The sequence below is a fragment of the Leiobunum rupestre genome, chromosome 11 (genome assembly GCF_980474605.1).
Source record: "Leiobunum rupestre chromosome 11, qqLeiRupe1.1.hap1, whole genome shotgun sequence".
NCBI lineage: Eukaryota > Metazoa > Arthropoda > Arachnida > Opiliones > Sclerosomatidae > Leiobunum > Leiobunum rupestre.
Window position 1 is genome coordinate 501,215 of NC_143394.1, and position 22,863 is coordinate 524,077.

General features: G+C 38.8%; 1 protein-coding gene across 1 annotated transcript in view; it reads right to left on the reverse strand.

The window, feature by feature from the left end:
* LOC149921060 (corticotropin-releasing hormone-binding protein) overlaps positions 1-21,692 on the reverse strand; it is a 63,259-nt gene extending 41,567 nt beyond the window's left edge. The window contains exon 1 of the mRNA XM_090163186.1: positions 21,361-21,692. Within this exon, the coding sequence (XP_090019312.1) occupies positions 21,361-21,438 (78 nt within the window). The 5' untranslated portion in view covers positions 21,439-21,692. The remainder of the gene's footprint in view (positions 1-21,360) is intronic.
* Between the last annotated feature and the right edge of the window lie 1,171 nt (positions 21,693-22,863).

A 22,863-nucleotide genomic window follows, 5' to 3' on the forward strand; every position in this document is an offset into this window, starting at 1 on the left:
TTTCAGATGTTCCTAAAACTTTGAGACAACTAATACGTACAAGTTAAGGAATCGGGAAGGCGTAACTTTATTACGCGCAGACTGTTTACCCAACAGGTTCGCCTACGCGTTTTCTAGAGTTGGCTTAGCCTTTCATATACTGTCGTATTTACTCAAAGGAAACTCAATCAAACATCGCTAAAATGCGACGAACGTGATGTTTATTCTAAGCGAGTATCGAACAATTTGAGTTTGCCCATTTTGGATCGAACTATTTTTACGTGGAAATACCGTCCACGTACAGAATCATAGAATTCACACAGATGATAAGCTCATTTCTATATAGCGATCATAAATCCAATTGCAAACGGTCTTTTAATGGGAACATGAATCCAAGGGCAGCGGTAAAATACGCTAGGTGGCCGAGAGCAGGCCCAGGCCTCGGTGAAATTTGCTGGGTGGCCGAGAGCAGGCCCAGGCCCCGGTGAAATTTGCTGGGTGGCCGAGAGCAGGCCCGGGCCCCGGTAAAATATCCGGTCCAGCGCCCGGTAAAAAATTTAGCTTTGACGCCCACGATGTATGTCATTAATAACATAAATTTTTAAATATTCCTTTATCCCTTACATATTACGTCGTCGGTTGTGTTCTACTGGTAATTATATACTGATTACATACCCAGTTAAATCCAGATGAGTTCGACCTGCAACAGTGTTCTGTCATTAAAAACATAAAAAAACTAAATTCTACTCGCACATTAATTTAAAATGTCAAACGCATCTAAACGACTTTTAGGAACATCTGAATATAAGAAACGTATACAGGGTGTCTTCATTTGAACGACCCAGGCATTTTTCTCAAAAACTATACTTTCTAGAAATGTGAAATTTTCAGTATGTACTCTCTCGGGGGAGATAGCTGTTATTTGTAAATTTCTGAAAAATCGTGAAATTTTTCACGGGTTTAGAAGTGTTAGTTTTTGAACGCTACGAGGTAGACGAAAAGTTTCAAGAAGCAAGTTGTAAAGCATACTCGAAAACCTTTAATGGTGGAAATCGGACATTTCGTCACTGAAAAACAAACAAATTTTTTAAACTTTTCGTCTACCACGTAGCTTTCAAAAACAATTCGCGATTTTTTAGAAATTTACAAATAACAATGATCTCCCCCGAGAGAGTACATACTGAAAATTTCACATTTCTAGAAAGTATAGTTTTTGAGAATAATGCCTGGGCCGATCAAATGCAGACACCCTGTATAGTTGGAATAATTTTGGGCCTCTTGGCGCCCCTCCAGAAGACCTCTAGAGCGACGTCCGGTTCCACATACCCCCTCTGCACCTCTATTGGTACGCCTCTTAGTTCAAGGCCCCAAAAGAGCCGTGACTACGTTTTCGGTGCGAAACCGGTGAAATATGCCCCGTTTGTTCAAACACGGGCGCCCTGGGAATTTGTACCGGCTTCCCCTCTCTTGCCGGGCCTGCGAACTTGAATTCTAAGACAACTGTCTTATAACGCGAATATTATCAGAAGTAGATATTACATCTCTATAGTAAGAAGTATCCATATATGACGTAAAAATGAAACACGCACCTTCGCAAGTTTGGTTTCGAACGACTAACCGCAAACCAAATATATTAAATTTTGAACAATTTGATTTGATGAAATAATATTTTTATCTTGTCCCGCCTAGTTCCCGCTGGCTTCTTATAAAAGAGAACTCTTTGGTGGGTTTGTTAAATTTTTGAGTAAAGCAGAGAACTCGATGAGGCAATAAGCGGTTTGGGTCCAAGTGCAACTAGACTCCGTTTCAAGCTAGCTATTTCGTCTTTGTAATTGCAACGATAATAACGTAACATGGACGAACTACTATACTTCATTGCCTATAGCCGCTTTTCCTTTTCTCGTAGGGGACTTTCTTCGCCTGTAGGTGACCTGTTCGCCTTCCTCAAAGACATTCCTGGCCTAGCTATACTGACAACATTAAGGCTAAAAATTTGCAAAGTGCATTACTTCAGCTAACGATATAAATATAATACTACGTAAGGATATTAGCATATTTATTAACCCTATTTTCCCCATGAAATAGTATTAGAAAATCGATCTATAACTATTTTTCTTTCAAAAGAAATTTTGAAAATTTACCTGGAAAAGGTCACATTTCAAGCGAATAATAATATAATAATAATAAGCAAATTAATACAACTCTGAGATATATATTATATACATATGTTAATATCATAACCTTAGAGAGAAGTACAATGATGTTATTCGCTTAAAGGGCCACGAGGTATGGAAGGCATTAAAAGTCGCTAGCTGACTGAAGACCCATTTTCACAATCGCTAGTGGCGGGAAAAATTATTAAAATCCGCTTCCGCTGAAAGAATGTTCATTTTCCGCTTCAACCTGTTTCAAACAGATAATTTCCACTTCCGCTTGAAAACCCGTTAAATTGGAAACTGCATGTTTTTTACACGCTTTAGGCCTTAGGTGGTGCCGTGGGTATTAGCCTAGCTGATTATTATTATTATTGTTATTATTAAGAGGTATTAGCTACTAAAATTTCAATTACCGTTGTGATCGCTGATGTTACGCAAAACATTTTCACAAAAATAACTTTTTAAATATCTGTGGTCAGTGCATTTTTTTATTTTATATCGTATAGCGGAGGGTTACACCCGATGAATCGTAAGAAGTGACGCGGTGTGTGCTTCTCCCCCCCACCTAAATTTCTATAAGCTAAAAAAGAATTTTTCTAATTGGATGAAGTACAATGTCTTGGGAAAATGTTTTGTTCTGCCAATTATCCTGAAAATCAGTAGCAATTATGGAAAACCTATTTCCATTAAAACTAAAAAAATATGAGATTTTCCCTAAAAAAACTCTTTTCCGGAGCTTAAGTTCTGCCCCTTCCTGAAAAATCCTGAAATGACGTCTCTGCTCCAGTGACTTCGTTATGGCAAACGCGATTATGTTTAATCCACGCATCAGCTACTTCAGGTGAGGAACGTTTATGTAATAAGCAGATATTACCAATTATCTGCTCTCCCGAATTCATTCTTGGTTTTGTAAGTCCGAATAGCGATAAGTAGTTGATGTATGTAAACCAGAATGCATTTATTTGTAGTTCGGGAGAAAGACTATCCGGCGACGTTTTTAGCGTTGCTCTCAAGAAGATGAAGCTCCTTCTCAAATCGAATCGGGTCGGTGTCTCATTGGTTCGCTAAACTGGCGTCTTGCACTAACGGGATTGACTCATCTAAAGCCACGTTCACACTAGAGCCTAAAACCCAGTTTAGGTCGGTTTGTATGCCAGTTTTGACCGCCGACGATAATTCTTAGCGAACGGACTTGGACAAGTTGCTTCCCGAACCAACACGAAGCGATTTCTCACGCTGGTTTCGAAAACTAGTTATCTAAACGAAGCGATTCTAGGGGTAAGTGTGAACGCGGCTTTAGTCATTCTTGTATAGAAATTATAATCTTAGACGCGGTGAAGCGATTTGCAGATGTCATGTTTTCCGCCTCACTTAAACCATTATCATAAGTTTATAATATTATTCTATAAGTTTGTCACTTTGGGGAATATTATACTGAGAGCTAGTAACGGAGTGACGTCATCGCAAGAAGAAAATCTCCCCCTAGCGAGGCGCTGTCAAAGGCTACGTGTGACGCGTTAGCAAGCGGACGCAAAATGGCGACGAAGCCCTATTGTAGTCGGTCTTGCGAATAGCTCTCAGTAAAACCTTGGATGAGATAAGTATTCTGGAGTGGAAAAGTCGGGCGCCACCTGCGGCTTTGTAAAATTCCCATCATGCTCTTTTTGGTCGGACGTCATCAAGCCAGAATGATGGCATATAAAGCTGACGTCCGACCAAAAACCGGGGTAGTCTGGGTAATTCTAACAGCAATAGGCGGGAAAGGACGTTCTTATTACCGCTATTAATTACTCCAGAATACTTCCCTCCTCCAAGGTAAAACTTTGGCGTGTGAAGAGTAGGAAGTGTCACAGTTATGTAACCATATTATACACTTATGCCATTAATAAAGATTTAAGCCCAATAACGTTGAGTAGCTTCATTAAACAATAATAATAATAATCAGCTAGGCTAATACCCAAGGCACCACCCTAGGCCTAAGTCATCGAGCGACTTTTAAAACCTTTTAACTCAGGTGGCCGGGTTACAATGCGTAGGAGGGTGGTGGCAAGCCCTACATGCCACACGAACGAGTCAACAGCTCCCTACACTAACTATTACCGTTAACCTTGCAATTTTTGACTGTATGTATTTCAAGCTAATTAGGGACTTAATTCGAAAAGCTAATCCGTTTTAGATAAACCGGGCTGCCAGACCAAACAAAATTCATCAGTCGGACAAAAAAGATTGCGGCCGCTACGCTACGTGTTGCCGCCATTTTTCCGAAATTTTCCCGCCGAGCGCGCGCTAAACTTCTTACAAGGATGCTGGCGCGTTCATCCCTCCTACTTCGCCTCCCTTCCTATCCTCCTTGCATACATGACCAACTTTCGTGGTGTAGTATCTATTCTCCTTGTCGGAAACCAATTCCCAGAGTGATTTTTGCCCGTATAGTGTCGCCCTCTATGGAGAAGCGGATATTTTTAATGTCCCGTGATTTTGTATTTTAACCAGATATTTATTCTTAGTTCGTTTAAAATTAACGAACTAATACATCATATTTTTATTAAAATTAATAAAGATATTTCGTATTCTTATTTTAACTTATTACTGCTCAATCGTAAATAAAAATAGGCGCTAGAAACCTTGATCGCCAAAAAGCCATTCAAAAAATACCTCACGGATTACCGACTGACGTTGTACCGGTTTTAAAATTTTGACCGTTGAACGGCGCTACTAGTTTAACGTTTCTCTGGTACCAAAATGCGATGTTTATTTGTCTTGTTTTGGAGACAAAAGCTTTGATTTTGAATGTCCTTTTTCTCTTAAAAAATTAAAGATTTTTACAGCTTCGCCACTAAAGTCTACGTCTCTGCTTAAATGACGTCAAAGCTGGTGCATTAGAAATCTTACGGTGCGAGCGCTTCCTGGTTGAGTTTTCTAAGTTCGGTAAAAGATTTCCCAAGTTACGTAATGAAAATCGTTTGTTTGCGGTTCAATTTCAGTTTTTCTTGCATTTTATTGTTATTATTATTGAGAAACAGGATTGCCAAACTAAATTCTACAAACTACAAGAGCGAATCTAATTTGGACCGAAACTTATTGATTTTTCTCGGTTAATTATGTAAGAGATTTTTCTTGGCGAGTCTGAGTACGTAAACTGTAAAGTCGTTGTTACTGAAAATAGAAAATTAGCAGAATGTAGATCTTTTTCAAAAATGTATTTTCTTAAAATAGTGGTTTTTACACACAATCCTTAAGATTTGTGTGTATTAGTCTCACGTACAGTGTAGCCGATGCCGATGCCGATGCCACCGTGCCGCGCATAACTCTTCAACGGTTAGGGCTAGAAGAGTCAATGATATCTCGTTCGAATGTACATACATCGCCATTGATAGCCTTTCATAAAGTTTTCAAATCGGAGCCTTAGAAGTTGGGCATTTGCACAATTTACTATTTTCGGTGGTTTCGTTGTATGTGGTTGATATTTTATTTAAAATTAAGTCCGATAACGTTATAAAAATATTATTGGATAGGTTAGGATTCAGCGAACCTACAACTTCGGTTATATCAGTAAATAAACTAAATATTAAAATTAAGTATAGTTTCCAGGGTAATTTACGGGACCCCAATTTTCGTGGTTTTATATTTTCGCCTAAAAATCTACATACAGTTCCTTAATTTAAGTCCGATTTTCATGAAAGTTATATTTTTGAATAGCTGTGGTTTACATATAACCTAGAGTTTCATATACGTTCCTTAATTTTAATTCTAAGTAAGGTTTTTGAGCACCGAATACGGACCCTCGCAATTTCCAACATTGTAAATCCACGTGGTTATAGAGGTCTACGCGCCCGTTTCCCTCTAGAGTTTTTCCAAGGATCCTATATGTTAGAAGGATATGAGGCGAGGGACGAAAAATGGCAGCGCCGTCGGTGGGTCATGTGCGATAGAGAATCAGTCTTTAGATTCCGTCAAGGACAAAACATGGAGGAAGCACCGCCAAAATTGGTCCTTGAGAAACAAGACGTCCCACTATTAGAGGCTCTCTTAATATCGATGGCGCTGCCGGCGTTTTGAAAACACGGGCTGGCCGGGGGGCTACCTATCCTTCTAACATATAGGATCCTTGGTTTTTCAAGGCAGTTCAGAGTGCGCCACACTTTCAACGTATGACCAGAAGTAACAATTAAGTATGACACTGATCGTACTAGTCTTCGGCGTAGGACCAAAAGTAATAAGTCTGACACTCAACTTAACAAATAAGTGTGATCAGAAGTAACAAATAAGTATGAAACTGATCGAACTAGTCTTTGTCGTATAACCAGAAAAAATAAGTGTGACACTCAACGGCTGACTAGTAGTAACAAATAAGTGCGATCCGAAGTAAAAAATAAGAGTGACACTGATCGAAGGAATCTTCGGTGCTTTCAAAGTATGACTAGACGTAACAAATAAGTGTAAATACAATTATGCGTGACCGTGGATATATATTGGTTGTGATACCGGTGTTGCAGGTTGCTGTGAATAGCTCAAACAAACTTAACACATTAGAAGGATTGTGTGTATTCTGACCGTCGTACGTCTTGTTTTCCCTTAAAGTACTTTAACAAAAATAATTTGTTAGTTTGTTTCAAACATATCATTTATTTCAAAAATCCTATTTTTTCTATTGAAACCCCGTATTTTTTAAAAAACCTTTTTTTCAAAATCTTTTTTCAAAATTCTATTTTTATATAAATCTTACTTTTTAAAAACCTTTTTTTAAAATCGAATTTTTATCTAAAAACTAATTTTTTAAGAATTTTTTCAATTATTGTTATCTCTTAAAGGGAATATAACCTCAGGTATTTGGTGTGGAACACCAACGTTTGCAGCTCTGGCCACTCATGCCTTTGGCTTTAAAAATGTTTGGCGCCACTGTACAGGATAATTTTAAAAATTGAAGGGGTCTTCCATAAAGATTGCTTTGCAGGTTATATTCCCTTTAAAATGGCATTTTTACCAAAAACATGTTTTCAGACCATTTTTTCATAAAAAAGGGTGATCTTAACCTCTTTGGTATACCTAAGAATAAATTTCGTCGCCAGAGTTTAAAGGGCTAACTTATGAGCAGTTGAATGTGGGAGGGCAGTGACGGGGGGTGGGAGGGCAGTGACGGGGGGGGGCAGTGATGGGTTGGGGGAGGGGTGTGATCAAAATTTGTTGTAGACGAAGAGACTTCGGCGTTAATAACTTGGGCAAAGAGAGCGCGAGACAAAGAAGGCAAATGTTAATACGATTATGTTCCCCTCTCGAAAAATTACATTTGCGTGTACGGTACGACGAGATCAATATGCGTACACCGAAAATATGAAGGCGTATATCAATATGAACTTGCGTTTACCGCCGCCGTTGCCAGGAGGAGTTCAAAAGTGTAAATTTAATTAAAAGTTCACCAGAAACTTTATGAGTGCCCCACCGGGAACTATAATAAACGCTAATACATTGTTCCCGACTTTTGACGCCGTACACTTTGACCCTACACCTCCTTAGTTAGTTAGATTTGGTGTCGTAGAGGTCAACGCTTATTTAAAATTAAGTAGTTTCGGGAGATCTTTAATAGCGTAAGGTTAACATAAAGCGCAAAAAGTTGCTAATTACGAAGAATTTATTTGGGAAATTAAACTCTAGAGATAACAGATAATGTATTCGGGTACTGAGAATATGGGATAATACCATTCTACTCGGATATCACCATAGCCACAGACCATTAACATCCAATGGGACTCGTAACGGCACACTAACAATATTCTTCAACTTGAGTATTCAACATCGGACAAATGATGGTGGCGCCATCATTTGTCCGATATTGAATACTTTAAAGGTGCATTTTAAATGATTCGTTAAATATTAATTTAATAAGTCCTTCAAAGCTATTATTTAAATAATTTGTTAAATAATTACTATTTTAACTCAATATTAATTAATAAAAAGCTCTTTGTAATTATTCGTAAAATATTTAATATTTGAAACATTAATTTATGTAGTACCTTCAAAGTTTCTATAAACTGCCAATAGAAGGCGCATAACTCGAATTTTACGAGAAAAATGTATCTATGCCAGCATTAATAGTCCCGTTTCGTGTAAGTGGTCTGTGCCCTCACACAACTCGAAGCGTAAATTCTTCCGCTTCTTGATCCCAAAAGGGTGACACGGAATATGAAAATCAGACGAACTGTCGCTGCAAAGTACGTGATTGGTGAAGTTTAGACTTTTTTCCTGATTTTCCGACTAAAGCCTAGTTCCCACTTAGCGAAAAAAACAATTTTCGCGCTGAAAATTGACGCTCGCGAATAAAATTTGCTAATTTTTTTAAATTCGCCGCTAAAGTCACGTGTCCGCGGTATCTAGCAAATGTTCTATTTTTTGACGTCCACACCTTGGCCATTCAGAAAACGCGTTCCCTCGATCTATTCCGCTTCCGTCCGTCACTTATTAAGCCTAGGTCTTTAGAAAAGCAGCTCAGCCAACTTGACCAAGATACTGAAGTAAAGGTAATTATCTCTCGAATAGAATCGTTTATTTATTGAAATTATCAACAGGAACATCCATTTGGTTCATTTTGAACTGATGTTTTATGGTAGGCCTAAGACATTACTAAAAACCCGCACGAGTGGTTTTCAGCGTTTTTAAATTTTCGCGCTAAAGTGAGAACCGCTTCCCCAGCGACCGAAAAACCGCGTCTTTTTTCGTTGTGCGAAAATTTCATTCGTCTCGAAAATTCGGCAAGTGGGAACTAGCCTTTAGGCATTTGATGTTAGGCCCGCGGAGAGACAGAAACCCAAAGAAACTCTCGAAGGGGGGCAAAACGAGGCCCCCAAACAACACTGCGCCTAGGATCCTGAACAACATATCAAAGGGCCTCTGATATCTGCAGTCCCATATTCATAGCTCTTAGCTACCCGAATTCATTAGGGGTTCTAGCCTATAGGCTTCGAGCTTAGGTACTTTAGCGCCATCTGCCTCAATACCCGTCAACTAAATATATGAAGAAATAGCAGATGACCTTTGAATTTTAATGTTTTTCGGTTTAAACTTTCAGCTGCGCAGAGGTCATTTTGAACGAGCAGGCAACATTCATATATTCAATTTAAAACTCGATCGGTAGGCGGCGATACTTGGGACCAAAATTTAAACTACGCATCAAGCCTATAGGCTTTGCTAAAAGTGAACGACGTCGTTTTGATTAAAACATGACGGGCAGTATATTTAATTTGCGTCTAGCTAAGGCCGAAAAAACATTTCACGTCATATCGGTAATCATAATTAACTTAATTTCTATCGGAATTGCTTTTAAATAAAGTACAACAATTAAATTGTGACCGAATAAATATTTAACTACAAATATCAATTGATTTTGGAGTATACTGCCAAAGACTATGAAAGGTGAACCGTTCATAGTGAACCTTTAATGATACTGCCGTCATGTATAAGGGAACTAAGGTCGTTATGACTTGGGCTTGGGCTGCAAGGAAACTGCGCTCTGAGCTCCAACTCGTTATGGGTGACGTTCTCATTTTCATTGCCAATGAGAATCCCCACCATGTTCTTAAAATGCTCAGTAGGTCGGGGAAATCTTAGGCAAAGATTTTAAATAAAGGAATATCAGAGTTTAAACACTTTTCCCTGGCGATAGCCCAATGGGACACGTATCGACTTTCCACAATTTTAACCACAATCTTCAACTCATGCAGAGAAGTTTAAGTGGCATTGCCAAGTTAACGTGAAGAACCATCTGGCAAGAATCACCCTGAGAGTACGACGAAAATTCCCATTTCAAATAATTGAGGTTTTTTATTAGTTAATTCAGGGATCTTTACTAATCTCGACCTTTGTAATGGCGAACTAGACTTTCAAAATCGACCTTGAGAATAGATTATGACCTCCAAAAAGGCGATGTTTAGGGTAGTTCTCGGCATTCGATTAATTTTTATCCATGAATAAAATAAGCTCGGCGATATTTAAATAATATTTATTTAAATAACCAATAGTTGAATAAAAATTGTAAAATGTTTAAATAATCGAAAGTGAATAAGCCTATTATTTAAATAAAACAAACAATTATTTAAATAAATGCCACTTTTATTCAAATAAATGCTTGGTTGCGTAAAAAACATAATTAAATAAGTTAAAATGATATTCTTTTTATCAACGTTTTTTAAATAAATCGGAAAATTTGTGGATAATGAATAAACAATTCCGAGCACTAGTTTAGGGTCACCCCTGAGTTAATTTATTGCCTAAAATAATACCTAATGAAATAAACCAGGTGGCGCTATTAATTCTTTTATGTTAATTATATAATTAATGCTCTACAGAAATAGTTTCCCTGGCGAAACATTGTTTTGCGTGAAAAAGGTCTTACGGCCTTCATCTTTTATTCTCTCAGTTAAATTGTTTTCGGTATGAAATTTAGAAATTAGGTTTAACCTCTCAAAATTATTTGTTATTTGGACAATAAAAAAGGCGTTAGCTACTATTTAAATAATTAGCAAGATTTAAATCATAAGCAATATTAAATACTAAGCGGACGACGGGTCAAAGGTTACAGAGCTCACGAGTCAGATAGTTTGTGTAATAACCCAATTTCATTGGTTGAATTTCAAATAGTGTTGGTTCCCCAAAATATGTACCAATTTTAGCTGTTCCACCGGTCATTTCATTGCCAATTAATTGGACAGTCTTAGTGGCTCAATTACTTGACCTTTAGAAGTGGTATAGTCTGACTTGATACAATCAGGCTACAGCAAACAGAAATAGGATCGAGTCAGCAGTGTGATCTGTAATTGTAGCTATAGACATAAATACCGTAATAACGTAAGTATAATACCTCCTTTTCTCCGGTAATTTCTCCCAACGTGATAGTGTGTTTCGCACAAGGACTAACAACAACTCTCTGCCAGTAGTAACTAGTTTTTAGAACTGTCAGATAAGTCGCCTCCGACGGTTTTCTTTTAAACATTCCAACCAAGGCTTAGGGAAAATTTAAACACCTTTAAAATTAAAAAGAATGCTTTGCTTTGGCAAAATTATAATGAATTACCGAAGGTAGTTATTTTCAAATTTGGGATCTGAATGCGTTTATCTCCATCAAATTGACCTGGAAGTAGTTGAGCAAAAGAAGGTAGCATGGAGTCACGAGTTTCCTGTTCCAGATTGGAAAAACACTCCGCGACTATTGTTAAGGGAGATCTATCAGTATCATACTTTTGTTAGCTATGATTATCATGCTAAAGATTACAACGACATAGAAACCACATTGTTAGCTATGATTATCATGCTAAATATTACAACGACATAAAAACCACATTGTTAGCTATGATTCTCATGCTAAAGATTACAACGACATAGAAACCACATTGTTAACTATGATTCTCATGCTAAAGATTACAACGACATAGAAACCACATTGTTAGCTATGATTATCATGCTAAATATTACAACGACATAAAAACCACATTGTTAGCTATGATTCTCATGCTAAAGATTACAACGACGTAGAAACCACATTGTTAACTATGATTCTCATGCTAAAGATTACAACGACATAGAAACCACATTGTTAGCTATGATTCTCATGCTAAAGATTACAACGACATAGAAACCACATTGTTAGCTATGATTCTCATGCTAAAGATTACAACGACATAAAAACCACATTGTTAGCTATGATTCTCGTGCTAAAGATTACAACGACATAGAAACCACATTGTTAACTATGATTCTCATGCTAAAGATTACAACGACATAGAAACCACATTGTTAGCTATGATTCTCGTGCTAAAGATTACAACGACATAGAAACCTAATCGCGAATGCAAACACCTGATACAAGCGAAGTATACAACCCACAGAATTAAATTATAAATGTTGATAAACAACATCTAAGTCGCAGCGACCGAGAGCTTCTAGTGGGTCTGAATTATTGTTGGTGTGTTTGTATTCTGTCCTGAGGCGATCACGAAAAAGTGGAGATTTTAATAACACATCCTTTCTTTTCTGTTTTGGTGTAACTCTGTAACATGCTTTTTGGAAAAAAAACTTAAAGGCCCTCTAAGTCTCGTTCACATCTAAAACATTTATCGACCTGATTGCGTAGTTCAATCATACGCCGCAAGGGGATTTGGTGATGTTCGTAACTTCCAGGTAACGACGCGATGAAGCTCCTTCGCCTGTTCGCCAGCTAATTTTGGTTTGAGAACAAGGCCTAATTAAAACTTACACACTTTTAGTTTTAGTATATTTTTTTCAAATTAATAAGCATCTTCACAGCGAATATCGAAGTGTATAGTATATGCGAGTGTAGTATCAGATTAAATTTGAACCGATCAATAGTTGTATCGTAAATGCAATCCTAATAGAAACCAACGTAAATTGATGAGATTGAAAGGTTAGAAATACGAGGGTCGTCCCGCTTTTGACTATACTATCTGGTAAGGATAATTTCTGGCCATTAAATATATTACATCAACAACACAACCGAGCGATGCTACTCCGAACAACTCCGTTTCATTATTAGAGCCAACATCGTACAAGGAGAAGAAATATCGTTCAATTAAAAATATAAAGGTCAATTAATGCGTCCTAATTAATCAGCGTGTATGCCATTTCTTAAGCGCAATTAAGGTATAACACTAATTGCCAGTAATCCCTCGACGAAATAGAAAGTTAATAACTTAAGATGATAATCCTAAATTTAGGTGGATGGCCTTTGCAAGAATGAAGTGGAGAGGATAATGCTCGAATCCCCCCCCCCCCCCCCCAGCACGATAGAGGGGGAAGGGAAACCGTCACCGGAGTTCGCTTCAAACGTGAGGGAGATTAGAAGCAGAATGAAATTCTAAGTATGTAAAAATGCATTCTTGAAGGATATAATTCAAAATTAGACATTTTCTGAAACTACCACTCGAAGACGTATGGAGATAATTTGTAGGAGTGTAGATTGTACTGAATTAATTGGCGTCTACAATAATTTAACCTGTCTTTTAATAAGGACCAATTTAGTTTAAGATCCGTGTAAAGCCAAATTTAGGCTACCGCCACAGTCATTTTAAAAGCAATATTAATCAGAACGTTTGGTGGTGCATTCAACGAATGAAACTTTTTCGCCACTAGCCACGCTGTTGATTTATATTTAGGGTGAAAATGACCACCTTATTCGTAGTGGCCAAGACGATTCGGGGCCCCATTTCTGATGGATCCACGAATTTCTCATTTCAGCCACCAGGTTTAACTGGTGCTGGCCTGATTGGTGCTAGTTACGTTAAAAACCAATATAGTGCAGGGGGACCAGATTTCCTATATTTCATTTATTTTCAATGTTTTCCTATAAATTCCTTTAATTTTACCTTATTTCCTATATTATCCTATAATTTCACCAGTTTTCAATCATATTACTGGTTGTACTTATTTTAAATTTAAATTTTATCTTGAATTTTCACCAAACAACGGGAAAATAATATTCTGGAGTTATCGTAAAACACAAGAATAATAACTTTGGTTTTTCCGTTTAGTATAAACTAATAACATTTCGTCGTCGTGTACTCACATGTATCCCATATTTTACTTTATTTGGCCAATTTTTTATATTTTCCTTTATTTTTCAGTGGCGTAGCCAGAAATTCTTCGAAGTATGTGAATGTTAAGAGGGGCTCGAGAAGGGGTGGAAATTTAGTATGTAGTCAAAGGTAGGCCCAAGGGGGGTCTGGACCCGGAAACCCCCCTTGTCTACGCCACTGCGGGGTTTTCTATATTTTCTTTTATTTTTGCTATTTTTTATCGTATATTTTCTTATAATTCGCGTTCAAATTTCCTATTTTTCCTACAAATTTTCCTGGCCGCCATGCTAGTCAACGAGTTTTGCAAACTATTTGAAATACGAAATATTTTCTACCGTCGTTTACTAATATTCGACTATTTGACGAGCAAAAACGAATATTCGTGAACATTTTCAAGGTCAATTCGATATGACCGCTGGAATATTCTATTTGGTATTCGATTTAATTGTTTGTTGTAACCAAATATCTAGAACACCCCAAAAATGAAGACATCTTCGGGAAAAGAGCGGTGACAACCACTGAATGCTGGGATTAGTTCTAAGTTTCCGAAAGTTTCTCAAAATTAAAACCATTTTCGTGTAAAGCATTTGGACGGAAATTTAGCTCTCATTAGAAAACAGCGAATACATTTTCACCTGGATTTTTAATGCCTCGTTCCAATTCAACGAATATAGAATATTACCTTTCTCAGTGAAATGCCTATTTTGGCGGCGATAAATTTCTTTCAAAAATGTCGGAAATTTTCATTAAAGTTTGGTTTCAACCAACACGCCAAATGAATGAAATGATGCGTTTAAAGGGAGTGTAACCCGAGCGGGGAGGGTCAAGTTTCCGTCATTACACACTAGTGGCGCGACAGTCTATAATAAATAAGACACCACCTTAGGCCCATGCAAGTCATCTAGCGACTTATAATGCCTTTAAACCGGTGGCCGAGTTACAATGGGTAGAAGGATGGTGGCAAGCACTTCATGCCACGCGAGCCAAAAGCTCCCTACACTAACTATTACCTTTAACCTCGACAAGTTTTTATGGGAAGGGAAAACCTCTTTAACCAGTGGGGAGAGAGTTTGTAAACTCAACGCGGAAGGAGTATTTCCGAATTTTTACTCAATGCCTCAAGTTGAGATGCAACCCGGGTCCTCTTGCTGCGGCCACCCCACCATAGACTGTCGCGCCACGAGTGAGTAATGACGTAAGTTTCACCTTCCCTGCGAGGGTTATACTCCCTTTAAGCGACTGAAACATCTCCGCTTTGGTACCTGCAAAGATTGAACGCGCTATTTTGCCCACAAGGGGCCCTTTCACCAATTATTAGAAAATCTCAGTCACATCTAATAGTTTTAAGGTGTATATGGTGCTATTATAATGTGTATTTGTTACGTAATATGTGAACGACCGCTGGCTGAAACCAAGTTCAAAGCTCAGGGTGCGTCAAGTTAGCAAGGTTTTTTATATTAAGAACTATCTCTTTAAAGGGAATATAACCTGCAAAGCAATCTTTATCGAAGACCCCTAATATTTTTAAAGCCAAAGGCAAGAGCGGCCAGAGATGCAAACGTTTGTGTTCCACACCAAATACCTGATGTTATATTCCCTTTAAAGAAAAAATATTTTAGCAAGAACACGTCTAGCGTACCCGAATATGATCTGAAATGCTAAGACTTGGTATTTTTAAAGGACGTAATTTCATAAAGGCACTCTGACGTCACAGGAGGTCACGCAAGCTTTTTCCTCTAAATAAAACATTGGCGCCCAAAGTGATGGCCACGACCTACGGGGCGAAAACGGAGTTCAACTGACAATTGTGAGTGAAATTCAGAAAATTGGTCCTTTGGCACACCGGAAAACCGTTAGGGGGGGGGGAAACTAAATTATACCTAGATTGAATTTATTTATTTGGTCTGGGTCCGATGGCCCGAAGACCAACCGATCGAATGGGGGTCCAACGGACCGAAGTCCATCCAATCGAAGGAAAGCACTAACCGACCGAAAATTAAAAAATTCCTTTTTTATGAGTTAATTGCATAAGGTTTCAACGGACCGAAATATATATTTTTATATCAAAACAAGAACATGCAAAGCAGACCACCTTGAAAGGGCAAAATATATACACCCCACAAGAAATTGAACGCGCGCGCGTTTTTGTTTTTACCTCGAAGGCCTTTCCTTTCGAATAGTAATTAAGAATAGTAATTTAATGCAATAATTTTGCTTTGGGCCCATTCGACCGAAATCCAATTCATTGGAAAACGATTTAACATTGAGTTCCAATCGATCGAAAATACCCCAATTGTGCGGTTTACAGCCCAATTTTGCACCTTTATATTTTTTTTAGTACATCGAATTAAGGTTTTTTTTATAGATATTTTTTTTTTTCAAGACGTAATGGTTCTTTTATTATGTAAATAGAAATATGTACAAGAAAAATACTTTTAACAATGCAAATATTCCTCTAGGGGAGCCCCCGGAGGAAAAGTGTTCATCACGGAGGCCGCGTTGCCTCGTTGTACGGCGATCGCTATTCTTTGTAGGAGGAAAGCAACTGAACGCGGCTCGCCTGTAGCCTCACGAAGACGCCGACCTATGGCATGGGTCAGGGCTAAGGCTTCTCCCCCGAAAGATCCAAAAGTTTCAATGGCAACGGCCCGAAACATGTAGCGGTTCTCCAAGCCGGAGTATTTGGCCTTCTTCCGGAATTCAGCCTGGGTAGCGGCCCAGAGAGGGGCTGAGGAGGAAGAGGTCAGATAAGATGGATCCAGGGGATCCGTACAAGTGAAATCCCATACTAGAGATTTCCCGCCAGACCAGGGAACCAAAGTCAACCCATCCGGGCGTTTTCCGTCGTCCCGCGATAGACCCGGAGGCTCAAGGACGGAAGGAACGCCGGCTGTGACGAAAGCTCGCCTGAAAATGTCGTTGACAGCGGCATGGCGAGAGAGACGGCCCGTACTCTTCTTGCAGCTTAAACCATGCGCCCCGAACGAATCAACGGGGCTGCCACAATTACAAATGTGCGGGGCGCAAATGCGGGTGCCTAAACGAAGGCCGACGGCGATACGAAAAGAATCGTCGTCCAAGAAAGTACCCAAGGCCGGCGATGGTAGAGCGTTGAGCCAACAGCCAGATTCCTTGGAGGATACGGAGAGGAGCCGGGCTTTATCTCTATCACTGTGAGCCGTACCAGCCAAGAAACACGATGATTTGGCAAAAAGAGGGCCTTCCCACACACGTTGATGGGACCACTGATCGGGAGAAGGTAATGGCGCTTCCGACAGGCGTTCCCATCGCTGAACACCGTCATGAAGTACCGAGTCACGCGTGGCGGATACGCAGTCCGGTAGGATAGCTTGAATGAGATCCGCAACACTGGTGGCGGAAGAAAGAAAGGCGGGGAGAGCGAGTTTGGAAGCGTGACGGACACCGAGGCCACCCTTAGACACGGGAAGAGATGATTGCTCCCAAGGAGCCTCGTCCAACAAAGTATTGGTAACGGCCTGAAGCGTGAACCGGAGGGTCTCATCGAATGCTTTTAGGCCGTCTACGCATCTCCACACCGGGGCACTACGGAGCAGGTACGAGAGTTTGGGAATGGCCAAGGAGTTTTTCAAAAGGAAAAAGCCGTGATGGGCCGGAATTTCCTGAAGGTTCTCCGACATGATTTTCAAAGCGTCAGTTTTAGACGCGAGACAAGCGGAAATGGCTTCGTCGGAGAGTGGCGCACCGAGAAGGACATAATTGGAACGAGCTATAATTTTTATGCCAGGGGCGGCCGAGTCGAAAAGGGACGTAAAATAGTCATCATCGAAAACGCCCGGATTTAAAATAAGGAGCTCGCACTTCGATGGGTTTAGCTCGAGGCCAATGTCCGCCGAAAGCTCCTGAAGAAGTAGTAGGTCTGCCTTGACTACATCCGGGGCATCGCCCAAGGATGAATCATCGAGATACCAAATATTTAGGGTAGACTTCATCCGGGAAGCCACTTTTTGCACGACAAGGCAGAAAAGAGCCGGGCCCAACGGGTCCCCTTGCTGAACACCACGTTCCGAAGAAATTAAAGATTCTCCATACGTAAGAAGCGACGGATCCTTATAGCACGGGCGCAAGAACGGATAGAGATCGGGAATATCCTGCAGGACGCACGCGAGAAGACGATCACGACGAATCATGTTGAAAGCGTCGAGGAAATCAATTTTCAGTAAAACCGTAGGACTGAGATGCGGGTGGTTAACGTATCGGCGGGCGGAGTGAGAAGCAGCTTCAGCTCCCCCACGGCTCCCAAACCCCAACTGTGTTGGACAGAGAGAAGGGCCAAGGGTGGGAGCAATATGGGAGCAGGCCAATTTAGCGACCGAACGATGAATAGTGTGACCCACAGCGATTGGCCGAACGCCGCCGTCCTTTTTCTTCAGAGCGCAAAGAGAAGCGCCGTACAGGACAGGGCAAATCTCCTGAGGGACGAGGCCACCGAGCATCAAATTTCAGAGGTTGGCAAGAGATTTCAAGAGACAGCCGCCAGCCGCCCCTGAACCCGGGCCAGTAAGGTCCTTCAAATGGTGTGATGAAAGAGCGTCGAGACCACCAGCAGACCCGGCTGGGAAAGATAAAATGGCGGAGCGGACACCCGAATCAGAAACAGTAAGGTGCGGTAAGGAACACAAATTTGTTCCGGACTCGAAGGAAGAGTCGTCGTGATCAGAACCTGACGGATGCTTACTCCTAAGAGTGTCGAGCGTAGCGGCGGTGCAAGGGGCAAACGAATCGTCCGAGCAGAAAATACGCACAGCTCCGGTAATATCACCGTCTGAGAGCTTGGCTTCGACAATTTTCCCTATGTTGCGAGCTACTCACCGCTTCTTAGTAGATTTAGAGAGACGCGAAATCGAAGGAAGAACCAGGCCTTCACGAAAGTTGTTAATATTTACTTTAATGCGCGTAGCGAGCGAAACGGGCTTCCCTTCGACCGCGACAGGAACTTGTAAGCACGACGCGGAATAACAAAACAAAATGTTCCAAGAGGCAACCGAATTGTCGGGGACAACCTTATTAATGATATTCGAGAGGCAGGTGGCAGCCAAGGTTCGGGCACCCTTAGGAATACGACGAACAACACGTCGCGAAGATTTTAAATTCGCGAGTAGACCAACGATGGATTCACGAGTAAGTGGGGAAGAAGGGTCAACAATAACATCAGATATATATAAGTTACGGACGTATCCAACCTAAATTTTGCGCGCTCCGCGCGCTTACCTAACCTAACCTAACCTAATCCGAACTAATCTAATCTAAAACGTTTTTCGCGTACCCTGCTATATCTCGGGGCAGAAGTAAAAAACAAACTTGAACAGTAAAAAAGTTATTTTAATTTTTATTTAACGATATACAACTTTTCGGTCCGTTGAAACCTTTTCTATTTTGTTGCTATAAAAAACGTATGTTAAATTTCGGTCGGTTGGTCCTTTTTTTCGGGCCGTGAGTTTTCGATCCGCTGGACCCCTTCGATCGGCTGGTCTTCGGCCCATCGGACCTACCCCATTTATTTAACATTGTCCTCGCCACAATGTGAAACTTATATACGGCTTGGCCGACTTATAATTCCAGTTTCAAAACCGTCAGGTTTCCTAAACACTTATATATGAAAAGATTTGCGAAAATGGTCGAACCGATCCGCATCAGTTAAATTGTAATTTTTTAACTTCAAATTAGAGACATTAAACTCGTGTAAATGGAACGTAAACGGATAACTCGTAGACGGTGTCAAACTTTCGAACATTTTGTTTGTTAATGGGAACTTTATTTCAGATAACGAAATAGTTTTAATGAAATTATTAGTCTAGTGAAATGTACAAGCGCCACGCGTCGTAGTTTGTATTTTATTAAGCGAGCTGAGCCCGCGACAGAAAACGCGAAGGAAGAACGTCTAGACCGAGCTTGACCGTGCGCAGACTGTTTACCTATAGGAGTTCTCCCTGGGCGTTTCCTAGCCTGATCTTTATCTCATTACTATTAAAATACATATACTTAAAAATTATCTCAGAATTAAAAAGTGAATATAAAATATATACTTAAAAATAATATCACTTAGGGCTCGGCGTTAGGATAAGAAATTTTCAATTCTTTTATATCCATATCCGAAAATTATCCAAATAAAAAATTATTTGTTGCGTATAAAATTGTATAATAGTCGCGAATTATAACCATAAATAAACAGTTAAAGGGAATATAACCTCAGGTTTTTTGGTGTGGAACACCAACACTTCGACCATTTTCCGCTCCCTCCTATGGCTTCAGATATTTTGGCGCTGGTTAGTGATTTCACGCCTAAATTGTTAACATAAAAAACATAAAAAACGAGGTTATATTCCCTTTAATCGAATTTTTTATGATTAATTTAAATTTCGACGGTGAATTTATCCGTTTCCCCGAGCTCTAATAACACTATCACTATCATAGTATAGAAAATTATATAAGTTTAATTTCACTATTTTTCACTAAATAGTGAACAAAAAATATAGGTAGTATAAATATACTGGAAAATTCTTATTATAATTTGAATGTTCATAAAAATCATATAGTTAGGGTAAATAAATATCTAAAACTAATATCACTATTATTAAAACGTAATACAAAATATTATAGGATATTAGGATATATATTTTAAAAAAATCTCACCAAATTTTAAGAAAATAATGAAAATATATCGTTAGGATAAATATATACTAAAAATATCAATATTTTAAAAATGGTAATAAAATATATAGTTAGAATAAATGTATGTAATAAATCTCAGTATTTCCATAATAGTTAATAAAAATATATAGTTAGGATAAAACACATTATTTTATAAATTTAATGAAAATATATAGTTTCGATAAATCTCACTATTATTAGAAAGTGAATACCAGAATACCAATTGAACCCAGCCACCGGTAATTAGTTTCAAAAGTCCTCGGGTATTAGCTTCGATGATGGTTATTGTATAAAGATATAATCAAATATACTTAAGAATAATCTCACTATTATTAGAAAATTACTACATGCAATTATAACCTTATTTTTACAAATTATGGGAAATTCCAAATCACGAAAGATCTAATTAATTTCTCCCGTAGCATACGCCTTTCTAATCTCAAAATATCAATTAATTTACTAGACCATGATAAATCAAGGTAATCGGATAGAGAACGATACAGAATAGCATAAGCTAGGAAATCTGTAAACTCGATCGCCGGCTGACACCAACTCATCAAACCTCTTTACCCGTCTTTTTATATTGCATTTAGACTTTCATATATACTTCAAATGTTAAAAATTGAGATTATAGTAACAAATTAAATCCTTGATTTCAAAGAGTACCAAATTACGAATACTAATTAAATCATGTATTTCGGAAAATATTCCAAAACTGGTTTTGTAGAAAAGTCAATTCAAAACGCACCTAATTACTAATTCTAATTAAATAATGTATTTATGAAAATGTTAAAAAACATTTTTGCAGCAATACCAATTTCAAATTCTAACAAGAGTTAGTTAAAGTTGATTTAATTTTTGGTTTACGTTTCCAATGGTCGATAATTATAACTAATTCTGCTAAAATAAATAGATATCAAATTTATAAAAATCCTTTAAATGAAAAATTAAATTACCTTTGAAACGGGCGAACTCGAAGTGAGCGTGAGGAAAACAAGGCTAGAAAACAGGATGAGTAACAACCTCATTTCCATTCTTAATATAATGAGTTTTCTTTCAGTTAATCAATTTCACAAAAACTTCGACAGCTGTCGGTGAAAGTTTAGAGTTTTCGATAAATTGGACAGAAAATCACGACACTATGCTCGAAAGATTTCAAATTTACAATTTAAACGATTTGAGAAGTTTTCCCTTTATTCGGTGATAGTGAGTCGAGTTGGAGCTGTCAAACGCGCGCGTGGTACCCTAGTGCTTCGACGAAAGTGAAAACGCGGCCGTGCTTCTTCGAGCGACTGCCAACTGAAGTGAGGCTCGCTTCCCAGCTCCCAGCTGGTTTTATAGGGAGGCGTTGTGACCGCCCTGACTCGAGTCGATACCCGAGCTGGAGTTCTATAGGTAGCTGACGCCCCGCCTTTGAACCATTAGCGCCATCTAGGTGGAAACCTTCCTACGCGAAAAAGGACATTTCAAGATTTTAAAGTAAGGATGTAAATGATATGTTAATGGAGGTAGAATACGGGTGGTCTGAGGGCTGATTGCCTAATTCATTTCAGAAACGCCGCTTTTTACGAGTCTGAAGTGCAGAGCCAATATTTGGACACCGTGATGTGTGCCCCAAAATTACCCTCTTATTTCATATATTTTTCATAAACTTCACAGTTGGGCTTTCAACTTTTTCAGGGCGCCGCGCCGGCCGTAAATGGAACCTGGAAATTTACCATCAAACAATTTAATACTAATTTTGAGCTCTTAATTGAAGGTTGATTTGCCGTCCATTAAAACGTTATTTCAGTATTTAAAGATTGTATAGCGAAACAAATTGTCAGGTTAAAATTGATCGGTGATAATTGGCGAGTGACCAAAACGCGAACAAATTAGAACGACTTTGACTTTAAGCAACGATGTGGTAATAACAATCGGTACTTTTTACTATATTAACTAAATAATTACGGGAAAAGGGACTTTCAAGATTAAATAGAGTAAAATATGAACCCAGATGCTGAAAATAGGAACCAAATAGGGACCAATGTTAAACAAAATTCAATATACGCTTTCATTAAATTACTCCAAAAGAGCAATCGTATCCAAAGTTTTTAATGATCCCAAAAACTGCCTATTGTACTATTAAAAATAAGTTTAGAAATATTTGGCCCTGGATTTACAAACACTTATCGCAACTATAGTGTTTCCAAGACATCCCTGCACGGCTACCCCGTTCTTTTCAGAATTCCCTGACTTTTCAAGTTTTCCTTGCACAAAATCCAAAAAAATTCCCTGATTTTTTTAAGATAAAATTACTTAGAAAGATGATTAATTTCAAGAACAATTTCATCAAAAACAATTTGTTAAAAATTGGGAAATTTTGAACCTAGTAACTAGATTCCCTTAAAAAACGTCGCAAAATGACGTCGGTCCATAAATTCTGTAAAATTACCTAAGAAAATACAACTACTCAATAA